At 33.7% G+C, this 23,488-nt stretch overlaps 2 protein-coding genes across 3 annotated transcripts in view; both read left to right on the forward strand.

Annotated features, from left to right (window-relative positions):
* Positions 1–23,488, forward strand: part of DENND4C (DENN domain containing 4C) — a 126,892-nt gene that overhangs the window by 33,885 nt on the left and 69,519 nt on the right. For both annotated transcript variants that reach the window (XM_063081447.1, XM_063081448.1), the window contains exons 2-5: positions 8,313–8,634; positions 19,997–20,249; positions 20,974–21,043; positions 22,988–23,157. In XM_063081447.1, coding sequence (XP_062937517.1) covers positions 8,330–8,634; positions 19,997–20,249; positions 20,974–21,043; positions 22,988–23,157 — 798 coding nt within the window. In that variant the 5' untranslated portion in view covers positions 8,313–8,329. The remainder of the gene's footprint in view (positions 1–8,312; positions 8,635–19,996; positions 20,250–20,973; positions 21,044–22,987; positions 23,158–23,488) is intronic.
* Positions 4,839–5,003, forward strand: LOC134364571 (apelin receptor early endogenous ligand). The gene has a single exon (XM_063080480.1). The coding sequence runs from the start codon at positions 4,839–4,841 to the stop codon at positions 5,001–5,003; it is 165 nt and encodes a 54-aa protein (XP_062936550.1).

A 23,488-nucleotide genomic window follows, 5' to 3' on the forward strand; every position in this document is an offset into this window, starting at 1 on the left:
GGTTCTAAGATGAGTAAGTTCTAGGCATGTAATGTGCAGCACGGTGACTATAGTGAATAATACTGTATTGTTTATCCTGAAATTTGATAAGAGAGCAGATTCGGAGTGTCTGCACTCCTCCACACCCACACAAATGATAACTATGGGTGTGATGGATGTATTAATTTGACTGTGGTAATCAGTTCATATTGTATACATAGATCATCATGTTGTACCTTGAACATATACAATTGAATATACAATTTTTATTTTTCAATTAAATATTTTGAAATTAAAAAGCCATCAAAATTTTATTATCTGTACATTGCTAATGTTCACAATCAGCATTTTCACAAATTAATTTTAGATAAGTAAACCTAAACAGCCCGTATATACATTTTATGTGAGAAAAAAGTATTAATAAAATAAATCTGAAATTAAAAAAAAAAAACCTTTAAAAAAATACAGACTGACTTTTATCAGGGATAAAGAAGCTTAATTTTTGCCATAATTTCATAATGGTAAAGGGGTTGGTTGATTGAGAGGACACAGCAATCCTAAATGTTTATTCTGTTAATAACAGAGCTACATTAGAAAAGAAGATCTCAAATCAGTACCTCAGCTTCCACTGTAAGAAACTAGAAGAAGAAGAGCGAATTAAACTCTACATGAGCAGAGGAAAGAAAATAATACAGATCAAAGTAGAATATAGTAGACTTGAACAACACTATTAATCTACCGACCTGATTGACATTTCTAGAGCCTTCTGTCCAACAGCAGAACACTCATTCTGCTAAAAAGTGCACATGGGATATTTATCAAAATAGACCGTATTCTTAGACATAAAACAAGTCTCAAAATATAAAAGAATTCAAGTCATACACAGTGTATTGTCTGGCAGTAATGTAGTTGTTAGAAATCAGTAATAGAAAGATTCTTGGAAAATTCCCAAGTACAAAATTTGGAAACTGAAAAACATACTTTAAAATAAAGCATTGGTCAAAGAAGATTTAAAAAAAAAAAAAAAAAAGCAAGTAAAAGTTATTTTGAATTGATTAAGAAGAAAATACAACATATCTATGTTTGTGGGATGCCATAAAAACATTGGTTGGGGGGACTTATAGCACTAAATACCTACATTAGAAAAGAAGAAAGATCTCAAATCAATTACCTCAGCTTCCACCTTAAGAAAGTAGAAAAAGAAGAGCAAATTAAACTCTACATAAACAGAGGAAAGAAAATAATAAAGATCAAAGTAGAATTCAATGAAATATAATCCAGAGAAGCAGTAGGGAAAAATTAATTAAACCAAAAGCTTAGAGAATATCAATAAAGTTGATAAACTTCTAGCCAGACTGATGAGGCAAAAAGACACAAATTACTAGTATCAGGAATTAAAGAGGTAACATCACTACATATTCTAAAGCTATCAAAAGGATAATAACAGGATATTATGAACAACTTTATGCCATTAAATTTGACAGTTTACAGGAAATGGACAAATTCTTTGAAAGTCACACACTGCCAAAGTTTGCTCAAGAGGAAATAGGTAACCTGAATAGCCTTATATGTGTTAAAGGAGTTGAATTTATAGTTAAAAATATATCCACAAAGAAAACTCCAGACTCAGGTGAATTCTCTCACACATTTAAGGAAGAAATAATATCAATTATGTACAAACTCTTCCAGAAAATTGAGAGGAGGTAATTTTTCCCAACTCATTTTATGATGCTAGCATTACCCTGATACCAAAACCAAACATATTATAAGAAAACTACAGACCAGTATCCTTCATTAACATATATAGAACTTCAAACAAAAATGTAGCAAATAGAATCCAAGAATATATAAAAAGGATAATATATCATGACCCAAGTGGGGTTTATCTTAGGAATTCAGGGTTGGTTTATAACTTGGAGTTTTATCAGTGTGATTCATTATATTAACAAACTAAAAAAGGAAAACCATATGATCTTAGTAGATACAGAAAAAGCATTTGATGAAATACAACATCCATTCCTGATAAAAAGTGTCAGGAATAGAAAAGAACTTCCTCAACCTGTTAAACAGCATGTGTGACAAACCTACAAGTAACATCACATTTACTGATGAAAGACTGAATACTTTTAGCATAAGATTAGGAGCAAAATAAAGTTGTCTAACTTTCACCATTTCTCGCTCTCTTTTTTGATCAAAGAAATGTGTGTTAAAACAACTTCCCTGCACCAGTTTTACTCTAACAAAACAAACATAATTACAATGATAACACCCATTGGACCGTAGATACATTACTTTTGTCATGGTAAATTGGTATATTTTTTTCAAAGGGAAGGAAGGTAATACGTAACAATGATTATACAGGCATTTACAGAAAATTGAAGAGGAGGAAAATTAAAGAGTTTGTATAGAATTGGTATTATTTCTAATTTAAATGTTTGATAGAACAAACATTGGTCTAGAAAGCTGTATCCAGGAATTTACTGTGTAACTCAACAGAAGCCCATAAGTTTAATATGATGAGATGCTTATTAATGTATTCTCTTTTTTAAAAACATTGCTATAAAATATGCGTAACAATATTTATCATTTTAACCTTTTGTAAGTATATAATTTGGTGGAGTTAAATATATTAACAGTGTTGTGTAATCATTTCCAATTTATACCCCAAAGTTTTCCATCATCCTCAATATAAACTCTGTTCAGCAGTTCTTTCTTGTCCATGGTACCCACGGTCAACCATAGTCCAAAAATATTAAATGGAAAATTCCAGAAATAAAGAATTTGCGAGTTTTAAATTGCGTGCTGTTTTGAGTAGCATGATGAAATCTCCCACTGTCCTGCTCTGTTTTGTCTGGGACTTGAAATATTCCTTTGTCCAGTGTATCCATGCTCTGTATGCACTACCCCACTAGTTAGTCACTTTGTAGCCATCTAGGTTATCCGATTGACTGTGGCAATATTGCAGTGCTTGTGTTCAAGAAACCTTAATTTTGCTTAGTAATGATCCCAAAGTGCAAGAGCAGTGATGCAGGCATATTGTTACAATTGTTCTATTTAATTATTAGTTATTGTTATCTCTTATTGTACCTAATTTCTAAGTTAAAATTTATCATAGGTATGTATATAGGGGAGAAAACATAGTATATGTATGATTTGGCACTACCTGTGGTTTCAGGAATCGATTGGAGGGGTCTTAGAAACTTATTCCCCATGGATAAGGATGAACTATTTTACCCATTAAACAACTTCCCATTTCCACCTCTTTCCAGCCCCTAGCAACTACCATTCTACTTTCTGTCTTCATAAATTTGACTACCCTAGGTATCTCATAGAGGTGGAATCATGCAGTATTTATCTTCTTGCGACTGGTTTATTTTATTTAGCATAATGCCTGCACAGTTTATCCGTGTTGTATCGTGTCAAAATTTTATTCCTTTTTAAGGCTGAGTAATATTCCATTGTATGTTTATACCACATTTTGTTTATCCATTCATCTGTTGATGGACACTAGGCCGTTTCCACCATTTGGCTATTATGAATAATTCTTCTGTGATTAATGATTTTGAGCATCTTTTATGTGTTTATTAGGCATTTGTATATCTTCTTAGGTCACCATTTCTCTTGAACGTGGTCCTGGATGTTCTAGCCAGTGTAGTAAGGTAACAAAAGGCATCTGCATTAGAAAGAAAGAAGTGAAATTGTCTTTATTCACAGACACATTATTATCTGTGTAGAAAATTTGAATTATCCTACAAGAAAGCTATAGAACTAATAAGTGACTTCAGCAAGATTGCAATGTAAGATCAACATATAAAAATCAGTTGTATTTCTATATAGTAGCAATGAATAATTACAAATTGAATTAAAAAGGAAACAGTGCCATTTACAGTAGCATCTAAATTATTAAGTACTTAGGGATAAATCTGACAGAAGATCTGAAAGACCTAACTGCTGCAAACTGCAAAACATTGCTGAGAAAAAATTTTAAAGATCTAAATAACAGAGATAAACCTTGTTAGTGGTTTAGAAGACTCAATATTGCTAAGATGTTGGTCCTCCTTAAATTGACCTATTTCAAAGTAATCTAATTAAAATCCTAGTATGCTTTTTTTGTTTTGGCATAAAATTAACAAGTGGATTATAAAATCCTTATTGAAATGCAAAGGACCTAGTATAGCCCCAACTATTTTGAAAAAGAACAAAGTTGAAGGCTAATGCTGCCTGATTTCAGTACTTATTATAAAGCTACAGTAATCAAAACCATGTGATACTGGCATATAGACAAATAGATTAATGGAACATAATAGGGAATCCAGAAATAAACCTACACATATCGGGCAATTTATTTTTGAACAAAGGTATGAAGGCAATACAATGGAAAAAGGATAGTCTTTCCAACAAATAGTAGTGGATTAATTGGATATTTGTTTGTAAAAAAATGAATCTTGATTTATACCTCACACTATATATAAAAATTAACTCAAAATAGATCATAGACCTAAATGTAAAGCCTAAAATTATAAAACTTTTAGATGAAAATGTGGGAGAAAACCTTTATGACCTTGGATTAGACAGTAATTTCTCAAATATGACACTATAAACATGTTCTATAAAAGAATAGCTTGAGAAATTGGACTTCATCAATAATTAAAGGCCTCTGCTTTCCAAAAGATACTGTAAGAAAATAAAAAGACAACCCTGTCTGATGTGATCATTAACCTTTCTGGAATACGCAGCTGGCAGTTCTCTGAGGTTTGTCATTAGAATGTGAGGAGAGCCACACAGATACTGCACAGACTATTCATAGACCATTTGGTTTACTTTAAGAGCTTTTGCTCCACTTTCGTGTGACAGGAAAAATGAAATTTCAGCAATTCTTTTTTGTATTTTTTATTTTTATGATGAGTCTTCTCCTTATCGATGGACAGAGACCAGCTAATTTGGCCATGAGAAGAAAACTGCACAGACACAACTGCCTTCAGAGGAGATGTATGCCTCTCCATTCACGAGTGCCCTTCCCCTGAGATCTCTCTAGCTAAGTTCACCAGGTCTGCCAGAAGAAGAGGAAGAGTGAAGGAAAGATACCCAACCACCCAAAAGAACTTCATTACGGCAATAGTGTGATTGCTTAGAAGTGTCTGTACAAAAAGGAATCATTTGAAAGCACCTTGGATGGTTTATTAGTTTCATAGGATTCTGTTCTTTCTGGTATCTCTTCAGAGAGAAAATAACATAAATTCACAAATGATTCTGGTCTGAAGCACAATGATTTGCCTGCATAACAAATCTTTCATCTTTTCTGCACATTCTTATTCTTACATTTGTTAAAAAAAAAAAAAAATTAGTGTCTTAGAACTCTCTAATGGTAAAAAGTGTAACAACTTAAAATTTTTCTCTCATACTCCTGTAATTCTCCAAAAGCATAATCTTTGTATATATATGAGTGACTTTTTTAAAAAAATGCTAAATCTGAAAACAATTGCACTAACCCTTTGGCTTTGAACAATTGAGAGAAAATAATTGGTTCACTGATTATTTACATAGAGACTTAAGAAAGAAGATATTACTGCTACCAATTTTATATGATAGGCTTTAATGTTAATGAAAGTATGATTTTTTTTTATTTTATGAGTAATAGCCATTTGAAGTTGAAAAATAAAACAAAATACTAATTGTAGTTTATTTTATTTTAAAACAGAAACGTTCATTTCTGAATTTTTTTCATCATATCAGAAGCCAATTTTTGTTCCTTTGAAGTTCTCTTCTGTGTTTTTGATTATTTTGTATAGATAGCTTCCCAAAAAGGCCCACTTAAGGTTAACACCTAAAATACAGTTATTCTAATGAAGTCCTATGTACAGGGTAATGTCTGTATCTAGCAGATGAGAGCTCATCATTCTAATAGGATTTGTTTTGGTGCTGTACAAACTGTAATGGTGAGACATGTAAGTAAAAAATCAGAAGGAATTTAGAGATAAGATTACTCAAAAATAAAACTATCCTGTCTAAATCTCAAAGTGTTGATAATTAGGTGTTCCCAAACTGTTAAATATGCTCTTAATTTGTATTTATTGAAAGACCGTTAGCTTTTTGCCACAGAATTTTTATCTTACTGTAAATTAATTACGGAATTCATATCTTGACTAGAAGTCATTATAGAGTGGGAGAAGCTATAAACCATTAACCCTTATTTTGCTAAAATAAAAGGTTGGGATTAACATAGAAAATCTGACAATATCATGGAGTTTGTCTTTCTTTTAAAGCTTATTAAAAGTGCCTTTTGGGATGAATGGGCTTCTATAATGTACTGTAATTAAATTTACACACAACTAAAAGATGTTTTCGGAAATGTCTTACCTCATAATTTAAGTCAAATATCACTAGGTAAATCCTAAATAACTTTTGGATAAATTATAATTCCTTTCTGCAAGTGCATTTGAGTAGAAACATAAGCCATTATCAATTATATTTATGTTTAAAATATGTGCTTGTTTGTATATTTTGTATTAAATAAAAATAAAAAACGCTTTATACAGTTCAGATACATCTAAAAAACAAACAAACAAACAAACAAAAAAAAGAAAATAAAAAGACAAGCTACAGACTGGGAGAAAATATTTGCAAAGCATATGCCTGGTAAGTGACTTGTCTCCAGAATACAGAAAGAACTCTCAAAACTTAGTAATGAGAAAACAAACAGCCCAATTAAAAAATGGACAAAAGATGTGAACAGAAACTTCACTGGAGAAGATGTATGGATGGAAGATAAGTACATGAAAAGATGGTCAACATGTTAGTCATTAGAAAATGCAAATTAAAAGCACAGTTTGATATCTCTATATATCTGTTGTAATTATCTAAATTAAAAAGACTGACTTTATAAAGTGTTCAAGAGGATGTGGAACAACTGGAACTCATATACTGCTGGTAGGAATGGAAAATGGTACACTTCACTTTAGAAAATGATTTGGCAGTTTTTTTAGAAGTACATACACCTACCAGATAAGCCAGCCATTCCATCCTGGGAATTTGCCCAATATATATGAAAGCATATGTCTGTAAGGCTTGTACATGGGTTGTTCACAGCAGTGTTATTTATAATAGCCTCAAACTGAAAATAACCCAAGTGTCTATTAAAACAGGTGAATGGATAAACATTGTAGTTTATTAATACAGTAGAATACTACTCAGAAATAGAAAGGAATGAACTATTGATATAGGCAACAAAATGGATGAATCTGAAAATAATTATGAGTGAAAGAAGCCAGACCCCCAAAAAAGTACATACTGTATGATTCCATTTATATAAATTCTAGAAACTAATCTGTAGTGGTAGAAAACAGATTTCTTGCCTGGGGAGTAGGGATAATGAAGAGGTACAAGAAAATTATGGGTGTTGATGAATGTGTTCATTATCTTGCTTTCACAGGTACATATGTTAGTGAAAATTTACCAAATTGTACAGTATGTGCATTTTGTTGTGTGTAAATTATACCTCAATAAAGTTGTTTTTGAAAAGCACATGAAATCCATGTAAATATTCAAAACTTCAGAAGCTTAATTTTATTGTTAGAGATATTGAGTTTAAAAATGAAAACCTTGATTCAATGTTCATAGTCTCTAGATTTCTACCATGTAGCACCTAAGTCTCTTAATATGTATTTTATATACATTTTATATTCTTTGGTTGTAGTTTCTTATGCTCTGTTTGGTATTTATATATGAAATATTTGATGATTACTAAACTTACTTATTTTACATGGTGTCTACGTAAAGTTTATTGCTTGTAGGGGATGAGTCCTAACTGAATTGTTGAGAGAGTGCTTTAATTATATTACTGTTTCCTTTATTTTTCTGTGTTAGATCTTGACTAATTCATGATCTACTCAATTTGTTTAAATTCTCATAAAAGAGAATCATTTCTTAAGTGGTCTGAAAATTGTTCATTAAGTACATTTCGCTCAAAGGAAAGCACCATAGCCCACCTCTTGACAGTTCGATTCTTTTTTTGGTGGGGGGGAGGGCAGCTGGCTGTATGGGGATCCGAACTCTTGACATTGGTGGTCAGTTCAGTTATTCTTAATAGAGCCTTAGGCACAAGAAAGGATCATAGTTATGTTACAAAGGAATCGATGCTATTAATTTGTACTTTGTGGGAGGTAAAAGCTGACAAGATGATAAAAGCAAGCTTTCTTCTACAGAATGACAATTTGATTATAAATCCAGCTGGGAAGTGTGTTAGCTGATCATTGTTAATTCAAGGATATTTTAATTTTAGTGAGTCAGGATAAATTATTTAGTTTAATTGATGTCTTTTTTACCCTCTTTTCTAGGAAGTATAACAGCAGCCATGATAGAAGACAAAGGACCAAGAGTGACAGACTACTTTGTCGTGGCAGGTCTCACTGATACATCTACTCTTTTGGATCAAGAAATAAATCGTTTAGATACTAAGTCAACTGGACCTAAAGCTCCAATTACAGATATTGCAGTTATTATTAAATCAGCCGGGGAAACAGTACCTGAAGGTTACACCTGTGTTGAAAACACTCCATCAGCTCTCCAAGCAAACTTGAACTATGGAAGTCTGAAAAGCCCAGAACTTTTCCTCTGTTATAAGAGAGGGAGAGATAAACCACCCCTTACAGATATTGGGTATGGTAACTTATTTTCTTTTGCTATTGTGAAGAGAATACAATTTATTTAAGGTGCATGGGAGTAGAAATTTGAAATCCTTGTTAGTTTTAACTGTTATTTGTTATCCCAGGATCAAGTATAGTAATATATTATATGTCTGTATCCACCCTTACTGAATTTCTCTGCATTGTATTTGAGTTGTTCGATCATTTTTTTTCAAAAGAATATTGAAATGAAGGCATTAGACCCTGAAATGTGATTTTGTTTCTGTTGTACTTATCAGATAAGCTTATTAATAAAAAAAAAAAAGGGAAGCAATAATAAAAGAAAGTATGTTTTTAAGGAGCTACTTGGTTATATAATGAGTTTTAAATAAGTGTTCCTGTTTTTATTATTTTATTTATTTATTTTTAAAAAGATGACCGGTAAGGGGATCTTAACCCTTGACTTGGTGTTGTCAGCACCACGCTCAGCCAGTGAGCGAACCGGCCATCCGTATATGGGATCCGAACCCGGGGCCTTGGTGTTATCAGCACTGCACTCTCCCGAGTGAGCCATGGGCCGGCCCCAAGTGTTCCTGCTTTTAAAAATTTAGTTATGCTGTGTGGCTTTTGGTGCTGGGAGGAGGGTATTTACAGCTTAGAAGGAGTGTAGTTGTCATGAAGTATTTAGTATCTAGTCCACAGTCAGTGAAGAACATTCTTCTTTGTAAAATCCTACAAAGGCTTTTTCCCCCCCAAAATGTCTACATTGACTTTTGTGTAAAAACAATGTGCTTTTAGAATACCTGTAATACTTTACCATACATGTATGTCATGTATTAAAGTGTTCTGTTTATTATAATTACCATTAGTAAAAAGATTATAGATATTTGAGAGCATCCCAGCAAGTATTTCAGGATCAGCTTTTCCATCTGTGTAAAAAAACCCAATTTTGATGGAAATTACATTAAATTATAGATCAATTTGGGGAATATTGCCATCTTTACAATATTAAGTCTTCTAGCCCATAAACATGGATTTTTTCTGTTTATTTAGGTCTTTAATTTATTTCAGCAACGTTTTATGGTTTTCGTTGTGCAAGTCTTTCACCTCCTGATTAATTTTATTACTAGATATTTTTATTCTTTTGGATTCTATTATAAATAGAATTGTTTTCTTAATTTCCTTTTCAGATTGTTTGTTGTTGGTGTTTAGAAATGCAGCTGATTTTTGAGTGTTAATCTTCACTTGATCTTAGCCAAAAGGCTGAGAAGTGATTGAGTGTTAATGTTGTACCCTGCAGCTTTGCTGAATTTGTTCATTATAAGTAAGCTCTAAGAACTTACTGTGGGTTCTTTGGGATTTTTTATATATGGGATATCTCATCTGCAAATAGAGATAGTTTTATTTTTTCCTTTGCAGTTTGGATGCTTTTTTTTTTTTTTTTTTTTTTTTTTCTCTTGTCTAATTGCTCTAGCTGGAACTTTTAATACAATGTTGAACAGCAGTGATAAAAACAGACATCTTTTATTGTTCCTGATCTTAGGTAGAAAGCTTTCAGTCTTTTGAGTGTGGTGTTCACTGTGGGTTTTTCATTAATGCAGTTTCTCGTGTTGAGGAAGTTTTCTTCTATTCCTAATTTTCTGAGAGATTTTATCATGAATGGGTGTTAAATTTTGTCTAGTGCCTTTCCTTTGTTGATTGAGATAATCATGTGATATTTTTCCTTTGTTCTTTCTTTCTTTTTTTTTTTTTTTTGGTGGCTAGCTGGTATGGGGAACAGAACTCACCTTGATCTTGGTGTTGTAACACTGCACTCTAATCAACTGAGTTATCCAGCTATCCCTTTTTTCTATTAATGTGATTTATTGTATTGATTTTTCTTATTTTGAATCTCTCTCTTAATATAACCATGATACCACATCTAAAAATAAGGTTCATTTCTTAATATCATCACATATCCAGATTTCCCTAACTTATTTATTTATTTTAAACACTTGGTTATTGGTTGTTCTATTGATAGTTGCTCAGATATTAAGAGACAGTGACCTGCAGCATTTGACCACCACTTGTTACTCTCATCACCCCTTCCACTGTTGCAGTAGGGCTCCCGTGAAATTGTTGTAAGGTTCTCATTGTGTTCCGATTTCCAAAGCTAAAGGATGATTTGTCCTTATCTTTTTTTTGACTGCTGGCTGGTATGGGGATCCAAACCCGTTACCTTGGTGTATATAAAGCTGTGCTCTAACCTCTTGAGCTAACAGGTCAGCCCCTGGTTTGTCCTTATCTTAACTTGACATTTGTGTAGCATCCATTTAACTCCTTTAATATTGTCCACCCTGTTTAGCTACTTTCTCCGTCAAGTCAATACAATTAGGATGGTGATCTTACAACTCTATAGGATCATAGGGCACAGGAGCCATGCTAAAAAGGGTTGAGAAATAATTGGGAATTGGAATATTAAAGGCTTTTAAAAAAGAAGCTTAACTTTAAGGGAAAGGGAAATTAGTTAAGGGCTTTAACTACTCAAAGTGTGGTCGGTAGACCAACATAGTCCAAAGGACCTGGGAGCTTGTTAGAAATTCAGAATCTCGGGGCGAGCCCCTGGCGCACTCGGGAGAGTGCAGCGCTGGGGGCGCCGAGACGCTCCCGCAGCGGGTTCGGATCCTGTATAGGAATGGCCGGTGCGCTCACTGGCTGAGTGCCGGTCACGAAAAAGGCAAAAAAAAAAAAAAGAGAAATTCAGAATCTTGGCCGACTCCGTGGCTCACTGGAGAGAGTGCTGCGCTGGGAGCGCTGCTGCGCTCCCGCCGCGGGTTCGGATCCTATATAGGGAGGGCCAGTGCGTTCACTGGCTGAGCACGGTGCGGACGAAACCAAGCCAAGGGTTGCGATCCCCTTACCGGTCACAAAAAAAAAAAAAAAAAAAAAAAAAAATTCAGAATCTCAGGCATTGCCCCAGACCTCAATCAAAATCTGTATTTTATTCCCAGAAGCAAAATCCTCAGAAGGAATGGTTTAGGATACCTGAGGGTTAGGGGAGAATGGGTATGAGGAAATATGAAGTCAAGGGCTGTTTTTAGTTGTTTTTTTTTTTTTTTTAAATAACTTTTCTCTCGGGATAACTTAGAACATCTTTATATTGAAGGAAGAAACCAGTGGAGAAGGGAGATATTTGATAGAATGAAATTGTGAAATAAGTTGAAGGGGTGATGCCAACAGTGCACATGACTGCATTAGTCTTTCATGAGAGACACTTTTCCTTTGAGAAGGGGAAAGGAAGTTAGAATGGGTGTGAACACAAGTTATGGGTTGCAGTGAAGTGACAATGATTTTATTGTCAGTTCTTTTTATTTTCTATATGGTTTTCTTAAGAAGATAGGTAATACTCTTATAAGGATGAGTATAGGATAAAATTTTGGTAATCTACATGTCAGATGAAGGGAAACCAGCCTGGTACTCATCTTGTCTTCAGCCTTCTATGTTTCTTCTTTTAGCCATCTTTTAAAGGCCATCTTTTGTCCCCACTCCCCACCATATAGTCATAATTGAAAGATGTGAGTTTCTGAACGATTGTTGTTGTTTATGATTTAGGGACACAATTTAAGAATAAAGTGATGACTTAGTCATACTCAGTTGCTTTCAGGTTGCAAGAGGCTATTTCATATGCATCTTCCATTTCCCCAAGGCTTCTAATTTCTGTTACTGTAGTTTACTAATCCAGATTTGCTAGAGTGTATGGTTGTCCTTGAGCTGATCATGATATAAATGTTTCTTCCCAGATCAAATAATTGTTAATATCTGGTTACTTAAATGTTTTGACCTGTTTTCACCTTCCCCCGACTCTTGCCTTATTCTGGTGAGGTTTGGAAAACCTCTTAGCTGCTATGAAGACAAATATCCATCTTATTCAGTATAATATGAAACACTATTGCTAAACTTTTGGCCTTTTGACTGTTTTATAAACTGAGATATTTATAAAAATAACAGTTTTTCTCCTTGAAAAGATATTAAGTTAAAATATGTAAAACCTGATATTCCCATAGGAATGTCATATATGCTATAAAGTATAATTTATTTTTTAAAAATTTCTGTTATTTATTTGTTTTTGGCAGCTGGCTGATATGGGGATCCAAACCAAAGTATAGTTTAAATAGGGCACTATTTTATCTTATTTACCAGATGTGTTTATAAAGATACAGAATCATAGACTGCCATGCAAAGTTCTTATCTTCCTCCCTTTAACAGATTCATTGACTTTCAAGTGATTTGCTTCTGCAGTTCTTTTGTTTTTTGAAAAATTTCAAACATGGAAAAGTTGATAAAATATTATAATAAACACAAATATACTTTCTCCTCGATAATAGACTATAGTATAATACAGTTTCCACCAACAAATTAACATTTTTTCTGTATTTTTGCTAAGCTATTTAAAAGAAAGCTAGTGATATTGTGACTGTTTACCTACCCATGAATACTTCAGCATGCATCTCTTAAGACATACTCCTGTAAAAAAAAAAAAAAAAAGACATGCTCCTGTATAACCACAATATATAGAAAATTAATAGTGCTATTATATTTTATTATTTTATTTATTTATTTTTTATTTTATTTTAATTTAATTTAATTTAATTTATTTTATTATTTTATTTATGGTAGCTGGCCGGTACAGAGATCTAAACCCTTGACCTTGGTGTTATAACACTGTGCTCTAACCAACTGGGCTAGCTGGCTAGTCCAGTCATGCTCTCATATTTTAAAATACTTATTCCATATACACCTTTTCATATTTGTCCCAAGAATATCTTGTGTAGCTTTATTTTTTAAATCCAGGATTTAGTTATTGTTTACCCACTACATTTGGTTACTATACCTTAGTCTGCTTAATCTAGAACAGCCCCCAACATTTTTTCTATGATATTGACATTCTGAAGAGTCTAGTGTTGTAGGTAGAATGCTCCACCGTTTGGATTTATCTATTTCCTCGTTATGTTGTTTAACTTGTTCCTTTATTGTCAGTATTTCCTGTAACCAAGATTTTAGATTTAAAGTGTAGATTAAATTTAGGTTAAATATTTTCGGCAAGAAGTCTTATAGGTCATGTCAAATAACACCAGGAAAGCATGTCGTGACAAATTGTCCCATAATTAGTGGTGCTAAGTTCAATTACTTGGTTAAGGTGGTGATAGCCAGATACCTATTGTAAAGGCATTTTTATTTTCCTATTAGTAATTTGTGGAGTAGTGGGCAATGTTTAAGCATCATGTATCCTAGCAACTTTTCACCTATTGTTTTTTTAGCATCCATTGATCATTGCCTGAATTAGATCTTACATTGGGGCATATAAAATGAGACTTTTCTAATTTTATCATTTCAAAAATACATTTTTTGGGGGGTGGCTGGCTGGTGCAGGGATCAAACTCTGGAACTTGCTGTTACCAGCACCTTGCTCTAACCAACCAAACTACCAGCTAGCCCGAAAAATACATTTTTAACTGGCATTTTTTTTGTAATGAAAAGGCTTTCTATTTTCTCTCTGTGTTTCATTTTGTTGTTTAGAGTATGATTGAGGACTTGTGGAATTTTATTTATTCCACGTGATAAAAATCAATTATAATCCCTATTGTTTTTGCTCAAATTGCTCCAAATTTGGCCAGTGGGAGCCCTTTCAGGCTGACTGCTGTGTCAGTCAAAATATGGAGCTATTCATTATTATCAAGGTTTCTTCTGGGCCCTTTTAGTGGACAAAAGTAGGAAATATTTTATAAATATGTGTGTGTATATATATGTTTATATTTTAAATAATGAGTTCATATTAATATTTCAAGTTCAAATTTAACATTAAAGAACTTTTTCTTAACTCATTTTGAATTGTGCCTTGTTTCTCTTACACTGAAAATCCTGGCTCCTAATGATGTAAATATATTACTTATTACTTTATCTTTTATATATAAAGTAATTTCAGAGTTTCAATATCAGTATTACTACCAATAGTAAACCTGTTTACTGAGATCACTGTCTTTAGAATATATTCCATTAGGCATTTACAGAGTATTGTGTTAAAAAATTATATGAAATAGTTTTCCTGTGTGGTTATGTTACTGATTTGGCATGCAGTTAGTTTGATCTATCTCTATTTGTGTTTTCATTTGTTAAAAAAAAAAATTTTTTTTTTTTTGGTGGTTGGCAGGAATAGGGATCAGAACACTTGACTTTGGTGTTTTTAGCACCATACTCTACTGAGTGAGCTAAATGGGCCAGGCCCAATTTTTTTATTATTTTTTATTATTTTGTATTTTTTATAATTTTAAAAATTTTTATTGAATTAAAATTGTTTATACATTTTTTGGGGGTTCAATGTTGAGATATGTTGATCAAATCAATATTAGCATATATATTGTTACAAGTCATACTTATTCTTTATGCCCCTTGTCCAATCTCACCCCATCTCCCTCACCCTCCCTCCTCCCCAGTCTAATTACCCTAGATTTCTTCTCTCCTTCTGAAAGAATAATGGTTACTCTGTTGATTTGTTGCTTAGATGATCTGTACAATGCTGAGAGGTGTGATCAGGTCCCTCAATATTATTGTAGACAGATGCTTCTTCTGTCACTCTGGAGTGGGCTTTGTGGAGAGAGACATCCTCTTCTTTTCTTTATCTCTGCTGGTGACTCTCCTTGTGTCAATGCACTCCGGTGGCTGGTGGACCATCTGCGTGGTGGTTGTGGTGTCTAGCCACTGTTGTGGCAGCCATGGTTATTGTGGTGACTGTGGTGGGCCACCCACGTGGAGATGATGTTTTTGGCATGTTCCTTGGTGCTGGTGGTGTGCCTGGTTGTGGGGGGGGCGGTCCGGTTCTCACTCTCCAGTTTTAATATGGAAAATATTGGCATAGTTCAAAACATGTGAAGATATAGAGATATTGCTTCAGTCTCTATCCCCTCTACTCCTTTCTTCTGTACTTTTTGTCCTCTTCTTTGTTTTCTATTTAGGTTCTGATTATCCTTTCATTGTGTTTTTACAAAAATAAACAAATACATAAGTGTGTGTAATCTTATTTCTTCCCCTTAAACAAAATGTAGATACTATATACACTATTTTGCACTTTACTTTTTTCTCACCTAACAGTGTATACTGGGAATCACTAAGTACCTGAACATGAAATCTTTCTCATTCTTTTTAATAACTGTATAGTACTTATTTGTGTGACTGTGTTTACTTTATTCAGCCAAATCTCTATTGATGGACATTTGGATTATTTCCAATGTTGTGCTATTACAAGCATGCCTCAATGAATAACTGTGCGTTTATTATTACGTATTTGTGGAAGTATATTTTCAGGTAGATCCTTGCAGGGCATTACATAAATACATATGTAATATTGTTAAATGTTACCACATTTCCCTTTATAGTGGTTGTTCTGTTTTATACTACCACAATCTGTATGTGAGTGCTTCTTTTCCCACAGCCGCATCAACAAAGTATGTGATCTGACTTTTAGATTTTTGTCAGTCTCACAGAGAAATAGGATATCAGAGTAATTTTAATGAGGTTAAGCATTTCTTCATGTGCTGAAGGGCCATTTTCCTTTTTTCTTTTGCTTACTTTATAAACAGATTTTGGGCCTTTTTCTTGTTTTTTCAAGGAGTTTTTGTGTTTTTATTTTTATTATTTTTTTGGTGGCTGACAGGTAAGGGGATCTGAACTCTTGAGTTTTTTTTTAATGTATTCGGAAGATGAGGGCTGGCTGGTTAGCTCAGTTAATTAGTGGTGTTGTAACACCACGGTCAAGGGTTCAGATCCCCCCCTGTATTGGCCAGCCACCAAAAAAAAAAAAGGAAGATGAACTTTTTCTGAAATAAATTGCCATATATTTCCTCCAACTTTGTAACTTGTCTCTTGACATGGCTTATGGTGTTTTTTGTCATGTAAAGTTCATTTTATGTAGTTTATTTTCCTACTCTTCTTTATCGCTTCTAGATTTTGAGTCATCGCAGTGCTTTTTCCACTGCTAGGTTTTCTTTTAGCACTAGTATGGTTGCATTCTTTACATTTAGATTTGTAATCCACCGGGAGCCCTTCTGGTGTATAGTGTGAAGTATAGATAGAATATTTTTTTCCAAATGGCAATCCAGTTATTCAAGTACCGCTTATTAAAAAGTCCATGTTTTCCTTAGTGTATTGAGATGTCACCTTCATATACTGGATTTCTCTTGTGTTCCATTTTTCTTTCTGTTCACTCACTTGCCAATACTATAGTGATTTAAAATACAGAGACTTTATAATACAATTCAACCGTATTTGGTGATTTTATGGAGTTATGCAGCCATCACTATAATCAGTTTTAGAACATTTTCATCACCCCAAAAAGAAACCCCGTACCCATAAGCAGTCACTCACAGATACCCCTTCCTATCCTCTACCCCTAGGCAACTGCTAATTTACTTTCTGTCTCTATGGATTTGCCTATTCTGGACATTTCATATAAATAGAATTAAATTATATGTGGTCTTTTGTGACTGACTTATTTCATTTAGCATGTTTAGGTTTGTCCATGTTGTACCATGTATCAGTGTTTCATTCCTTTTTATTGCTGAGCAATATTTTGTTGTATGGCTATTCCACATTCTGTGTATTCATTCATTGATGGACATTTTTGATTGTTTCCACTTTTTGGCTGTAATTAATAATGTTACGAGCATTTTTTTTTTTTTGAAGGAAATCACTTTATTCTAATTAACTCACACACAATAACATCACAACAGCTGGTTTAAGGAGGCCACACAAACATTTGCCTAGCCTCAAATTCTATACCATCTCAATGAACTTTTTTTTTTTTTTTTCTAAAAGATGATCAGTAAGGGGATCTTAACTCTTAACTTGGTATTGTCAGCCCCAGGCTCTCCCAAGTGAGCTAACTGGCCATCCCTATATAGGGATCTGAACCCCTTGGCCTTGGTGTTATCAGTACCACACTCTCCCAAGTGAGCCACGGGCTGGCCCTTCAATGAACTTCTTATACACTACACCCTCTTCCATTGCAGTTCCAAAGAAAGGAAGCCATTCATGACAGAGGAGAGGTTTAACTGATGATTTTACACTTTTTACTATATATTTATATATTTATGCTAAATTAACTTGGTCAAGAGAGTTGATTTTCCATTTCTTCAATTTGAACTTCTTGATTAGGCTAATACATTTGTAAGTCTGCACTGTCTCAGCAGCTAACTGAAACCCTTGTAAAGCATAATGTCATCCTGGTTCTGGACATACATGGAACTCTTTTATCTCATAGAAGCAAGGTTCAAAGTGAAGTGGCATCTCAATTGTGTTTTTGTTTGCATTTCCCTGATGGCTAATACATTGAGCTTCTTTTCATGTGCATTTGGCCATTTGTAAATCATCTTTGGACTAATTTAGATTTGTCTATTCAGATTCTTTTCCCACTTTAAAAAAAATAATACATATTGTTTTAGTTTTACACAAGAGTTTCAAGCATAGTACAGAGAGTTTCCTTATGTTCTTCTCCTAGCCCTGTGCCCCCTTTAAAATTGTTTTGTTTTTTATTTTGAGTTATAAAAGTTCGTTACATATTCTGGAAAGAATTATTTAATTAGATATATGATTTGCAAATATTTTCTTATATTATGTGGGCTGTCTTTTTCACTTTCTTTATGGTATCAGTTGTAGCATAGAAGTTTTTAATTTTGATGAAGTCCTATTTGTTTTTTCTTTTTCTTTCTTTTTTTTGGGGGGGGCGGTGGCTGGCTGATACGGGGATCTGAACCCTTGACCTTGGTGTTAATAACACTACACTGCTTGCTAACCAACTGAGTTAACTGGCCTGCTCCTTATTTTTCCTTTTGTTACTTGTGATTTGGTATCACATCTAAGGCTTTGTCTAACCCAAGGTCACAAAGATTTATTCCCACTTTCTTCTAAGATTTTTTTTTTTTTGGCAGCTGACCAGTATGGGGATCTGAACACTTAACCTTGGTGTTATCAGCACCACACTCTCCCAAGTGAGCTAACGGGCCTGCCCCTCTAAGATTTTTGTAGTTTTAATTAGTTGTTTGATCCATTTTGAGTTTTTTGGTGTGGATTATAAGGAAGGGGGGTCCAACTTCATGCTTTTGCATGTGGATATCTAGTTGTTCCAGCACCATTTGTTGAAAAGACTGTTCTTTCCCTATTGTCTTAGCGGTCTTGTCAGCATCAATTGACTGTACAGGTAAGGGCCTAATTTTGGACTCTCCATTCTGTTCCATTGATTTATATGTTTATCCTTATGCCAGTACAACATGGTACTGATTACTGGAAACTTGTAGTAAGTTTTAAAGTAGGGAAGTGTGTGTTCTCCAACCTTGTTCTTTTACCACATTGCTTTGGCTATATTGGGTCTCATGCATTTCCACGTGAACATTAGTATCAAGTTGTCAATTCTATGGAAAAGAAAAAAGGGGGGGGCAGTAAGCATTTAGCCAGAAATTGTGTTGACTATGTAGGTATGTTTGAGGAATAATGCCATCTTACCAATATTGTTTTTTATCCATTGTATTAGTTTGTTTCTATAGCTTAGAACAGAAACTGGTAATTTGTAGAGAAACAATATTTATTGCTTACATTTTCAGAGGCTGGAAAGTCCAAAGTCCAGTGAACACATCTGGTGAGGTGACTACTACAATACAGGGTGTCACATGGTGAGAATGGCAGAGCAGAGAAAGAGATTCTCATGTGCTCTCCTTTTAAAGCCAGCCGAACCATGCCCGTGACCACCATTAAACCATCAATCAATTTATCCATTTATCAGGGCATGGTGCTCACAATCTAATCACCTCTTCAAGGCCCCACCTTTCAATTATCATAATAGGATTTCCCACCCTCAACAGTTATAGTGGGGGTCAAGTTTCCAACACATGGACTTCGGGGGCCACAATTCAATTCAAAGCACCCATGGAAATATCTTTTTATTTATTAAGCTCGCCTTTAATTTCTGTAAGTAATGTTTTGTAGTTTTCAGTCAAAGGATTTTTAAAGGTAAAAATGTGACAGAAATTATAAAAGGAAATTTTTTTGAAAACATCTGCATACTTCTAGGAATTGACCTGACAATATTTGTATATTGTTTTTCATATATTTCTTGTAGTAAGCAATGAAAAATCAAGTTCACGTCTTAAATATATTCTAGCTTTTGAAAAATAGTTCAGAGATTTATAGTTCCCAAAGTAATAATTTTAATTTTGGTTTGTAATTAAGATTTGGGAAACAATAGGAGAGACCCCCCCCCAATTTTTTTTTTTTTTGTTTTCAAGAAGAAAACCAGCATTAACCTGAAATGTATGTATGTATATATCTGTTTATCTATCTGTTTGTCTATTTCTCCCCTCCCTGCCATGTAGAGTTTTATATGAAGGGAAAGAACGGCTTATTCCAGGATGTGAAGTGATCCAAGCCACGCCCTATGGTCGCTGTGCCAATGTCAACAATAGTTCAACTACTTCACAAAGAATCTTTATCACTTATCGAAGGGCTCCTCCAATCCGACCCCAGAATTCCTTGGCTGTAACTGATATCTGTGTGATTGTAACCAGTAAAGGAGAAACCCCTCCTCATACCTTCTGCAAAGTTGACAAAAACTTAAATTGTGGAATGGTGAGAATAAAGTTGTTTTATTTTCAAAGTTTTATATGAAAGAAAACAAAAAGTGATACTTCATAGACTCCTGTTTACTACTGAGTATGTAATTTACTCTCATTTTATATTTTCGTGATTGTTGTTTTTATTAGTTTTGTTCTGTAATTTTTTGATTCATAATAATTTAAAAAATCCTATCTGATGATTTATAATAATTGTATACAGAAAAGGATATTTTATATGAGGGATTTTTATTTATTTATTTTTTGGTAAATCTTAATATTGCCTCTGTTACATTAACATAGAGGTTTTCTCAGCTTTTGGGTTTCAGTGGTATCTTCAAGGGTTACTGCAGGGAGAGTGGATGGGGGCTCCCCTTACATTTATTTATTGTAGTTTTTTTCCTTTTTATTTATTTATTTTGATTTAAATATTGTAGTTTTGCATACTTGTTTTTTTAAAGGGCTCTAGTGAAGAAGAAAATTGAACATGTACATTTGATATATAGTTTTGTACTACTAAAGGTTACTATTGGGTCAGATTTATTTTGAAAAATATCTTCAGGTTAAGCAAATATTAGCTTAGTGTGGTATAGGCAGAGAGGACAAATGTAGCTATAACTATTACTGAAGACAGGGTTGCCTGTAGAGGTGATGACCTCATATCACCCCAGTGACCCCAGTCTTCCTTTGTTTGGGGGTCACTCTTTTGTCTTTTTTTAAAGCTAATTTATATTTTACAGTGGGGTTCCAGTGTGTTTCTTTGTTATAAGAAGTCTGTGCCTGCTTCAAATGCAATAGCATATAAAGCTGGTAAGTGAATTAAAAACAAAATTTTCTCTATTACTTATTGGTGCTCATAAATATTTGGCTAGAAGAGACAAAGTCACTCCTTTATGTAATTTGTGGAATTGATCTATTCATAAAATTGAATTTTTTATAATTTTAGCATGTAAAGGCATGTTTTCTTAAATACATTACAGACTACAAGATGTATTTAATATACCCCCTTCCACACACAAAAACATGCTGTTAATTAAATTAAAGCTTTTATCCAAAGCAAGCATATGTGGAATAAACATTCAAAGTTTTGGTCTATACCAGTAGATTTAAATTTAATGGAAAACTGCTTACTCTCTGACCTTTTATATTTTGGCAGTCAGAAAAGTGTCAAACTGCGTCTTTACTTCTTATATTTCCTTTTGTTATCTCTGTGTGTCTGATTTGAAACCACGTGTTACTTGCCATGAAAGGTGGACTTGCTTCCTTTCTCCGTTGTTGCAAAGACTCAGCTATATGGAGGAGAGGAGGGCCTGAGAAACTTTTCTGCCGTGAAGTATTTGAGAAATCTATTGCCACATTCTTACTGCACAGTAATGTGTCAAGGGCTATAAAGATTTAAGTGTGACCTCTTCATCACACTGGTACTGTGGGATAAAATCTGAAAATACAGGTATGCTCCAGTTGTAAATAGAAGAGATAGTGGAATAGGAGGGTACTTCAAACAGTTCATGGAAAAATGGAATTAAAAAGATAATCTGAATCTTTCCATGAACTTTTTGAAGACCCCTCATACTGCTCTGTGAAAAGAAGCAGTAGCAATTATTTTTAAATTATACATAGTTTTTAAAAAAAGTTTTACTTCAGGGAAGTCAGGCAAATCCCTATCTGAAAAATCTTGATTGTTCCATAAAAACATTCATTCTGATGAATCAAACCATTTAATTTGTTATATAAAAATAAAGGCAACAAATAACCGTTATAAAATTCAGTATCATTTTTAATGTGATACTGATAATATTGCCGTAATGTGTTGATTTTATGTGATTTCCTAAAAAAAATTTTTTTTGATGGGGAGAGGGTATCTCTTTAAAAAAAACCATGTGGAAAGAAGCTTTGCAAAAGTATTCAGGTATTTGATATTAGACACTTATTTTAGAATACAGAGTTTTGGAGACTGAATTTGGACTCAAAATTCTGCTACTGATTTTCAAGATTTTTTTTTGGGCAGCTGGCTGGTGCAGGCATCCAAACCTTTGACCTTGGTGTTATCAACACTGCATTCTGGCCAACTGAGCTAACAGGCCAGCCTCTGTTGATTTTCAAGTTTTTAACTTAGAGGTGGTCTGCACATTTGAACATTAGAAGCTAATTTACTGATGCCATGTAGCTACTTTATTTTGAAGGGGCTTTGTTAATGGTTCTCAGAGTGGCCCCTGCTCCTACTTTCTGGGTCTCACATACCCTGTACACAGTCACAAGGGTATCTGTCTCATTTACTTTTCATTTGCATGCCTTTTACACTGCTTCTCTCTCAAGATGAGTTTAAGGCCTGTGATAATTTCTGTTGCCTTGGCATTATTTCATTACACATATTCCTTCTTCAATTTTTTACTGAAGACTGAAATAGTTGGCAAATTTTTCTGTATGTTGATTACCATTCTCCACAAGGTGGTGGCAGATGTAGAAGAAAATATATTAAGATTGGTGGTAAACACTGGTTGAGTAGAGTCTTGACCAGTATATTTAATAAATTTCTATGTAACAATTAACTATAAATCCATGGGTAAAATATAAATACTAAATTTGTTAATTTATTTAAATTTCTGTTATTGCAAGAGAAAAATTGATTTTGAAATTTCACACAAATATTCCCATGAAATTTGGTATTAAAATATCCTATTAATATGTGGTATATGTAATTTATGGAAAAGTAACTATTTAAAAAAATTTATCACTGTCTCTTCTTTTCAAAAGGTTTAATTTTTAGATATCCAGAAGATGACTATGAGTCATTTCCACTCTCAGAATCTGTACCTCTCTTCTGCCTTCCAATGGGAGCCACTATTGAATGCTGGGATACTCAAACCAAATATCCACTTCCAGTTTTTTCCACTTTTGTCCTGACAGGTTCTTCGGCTGAAAAGGTATACTTTTGCCTCACTTATTAACCCAATTTTGTCCATGTTTTTATCTCATAAAATGGTTAATATATGTTTTATTTCAATGTTAAGATTATTTGGATACAATATATTTTGGTTTAAATTTATACTGTAATGCCCAAGGTGAGAAGTCAACATGAAAATTGGTATCAGAATGCTGATACCCCTCGAGCCTCTACAGAAGCAAATGTGAAGTCTCTTTGGAGAGACACCCCCAATGCCCAAGTCTCATGATGAGACTATAGTAATAGTTAGAAGACAATAGCCACCATAGGAAGAATCAGCAAGACATTGAAATGATGGAGTGACAATATAA

Source organism: Cynocephalus volans, chromosome 16 (genome assembly GCF_027409185.1).
Source record: "Cynocephalus volans isolate mCynVol1 chromosome 16, mCynVol1.pri, whole genome shotgun sequence".
Lineage (NCBI taxonomy): Eukaryota > Metazoa > Chordata > Mammalia > Dermoptera > Cynocephalidae > Cynocephalus > Cynocephalus volans.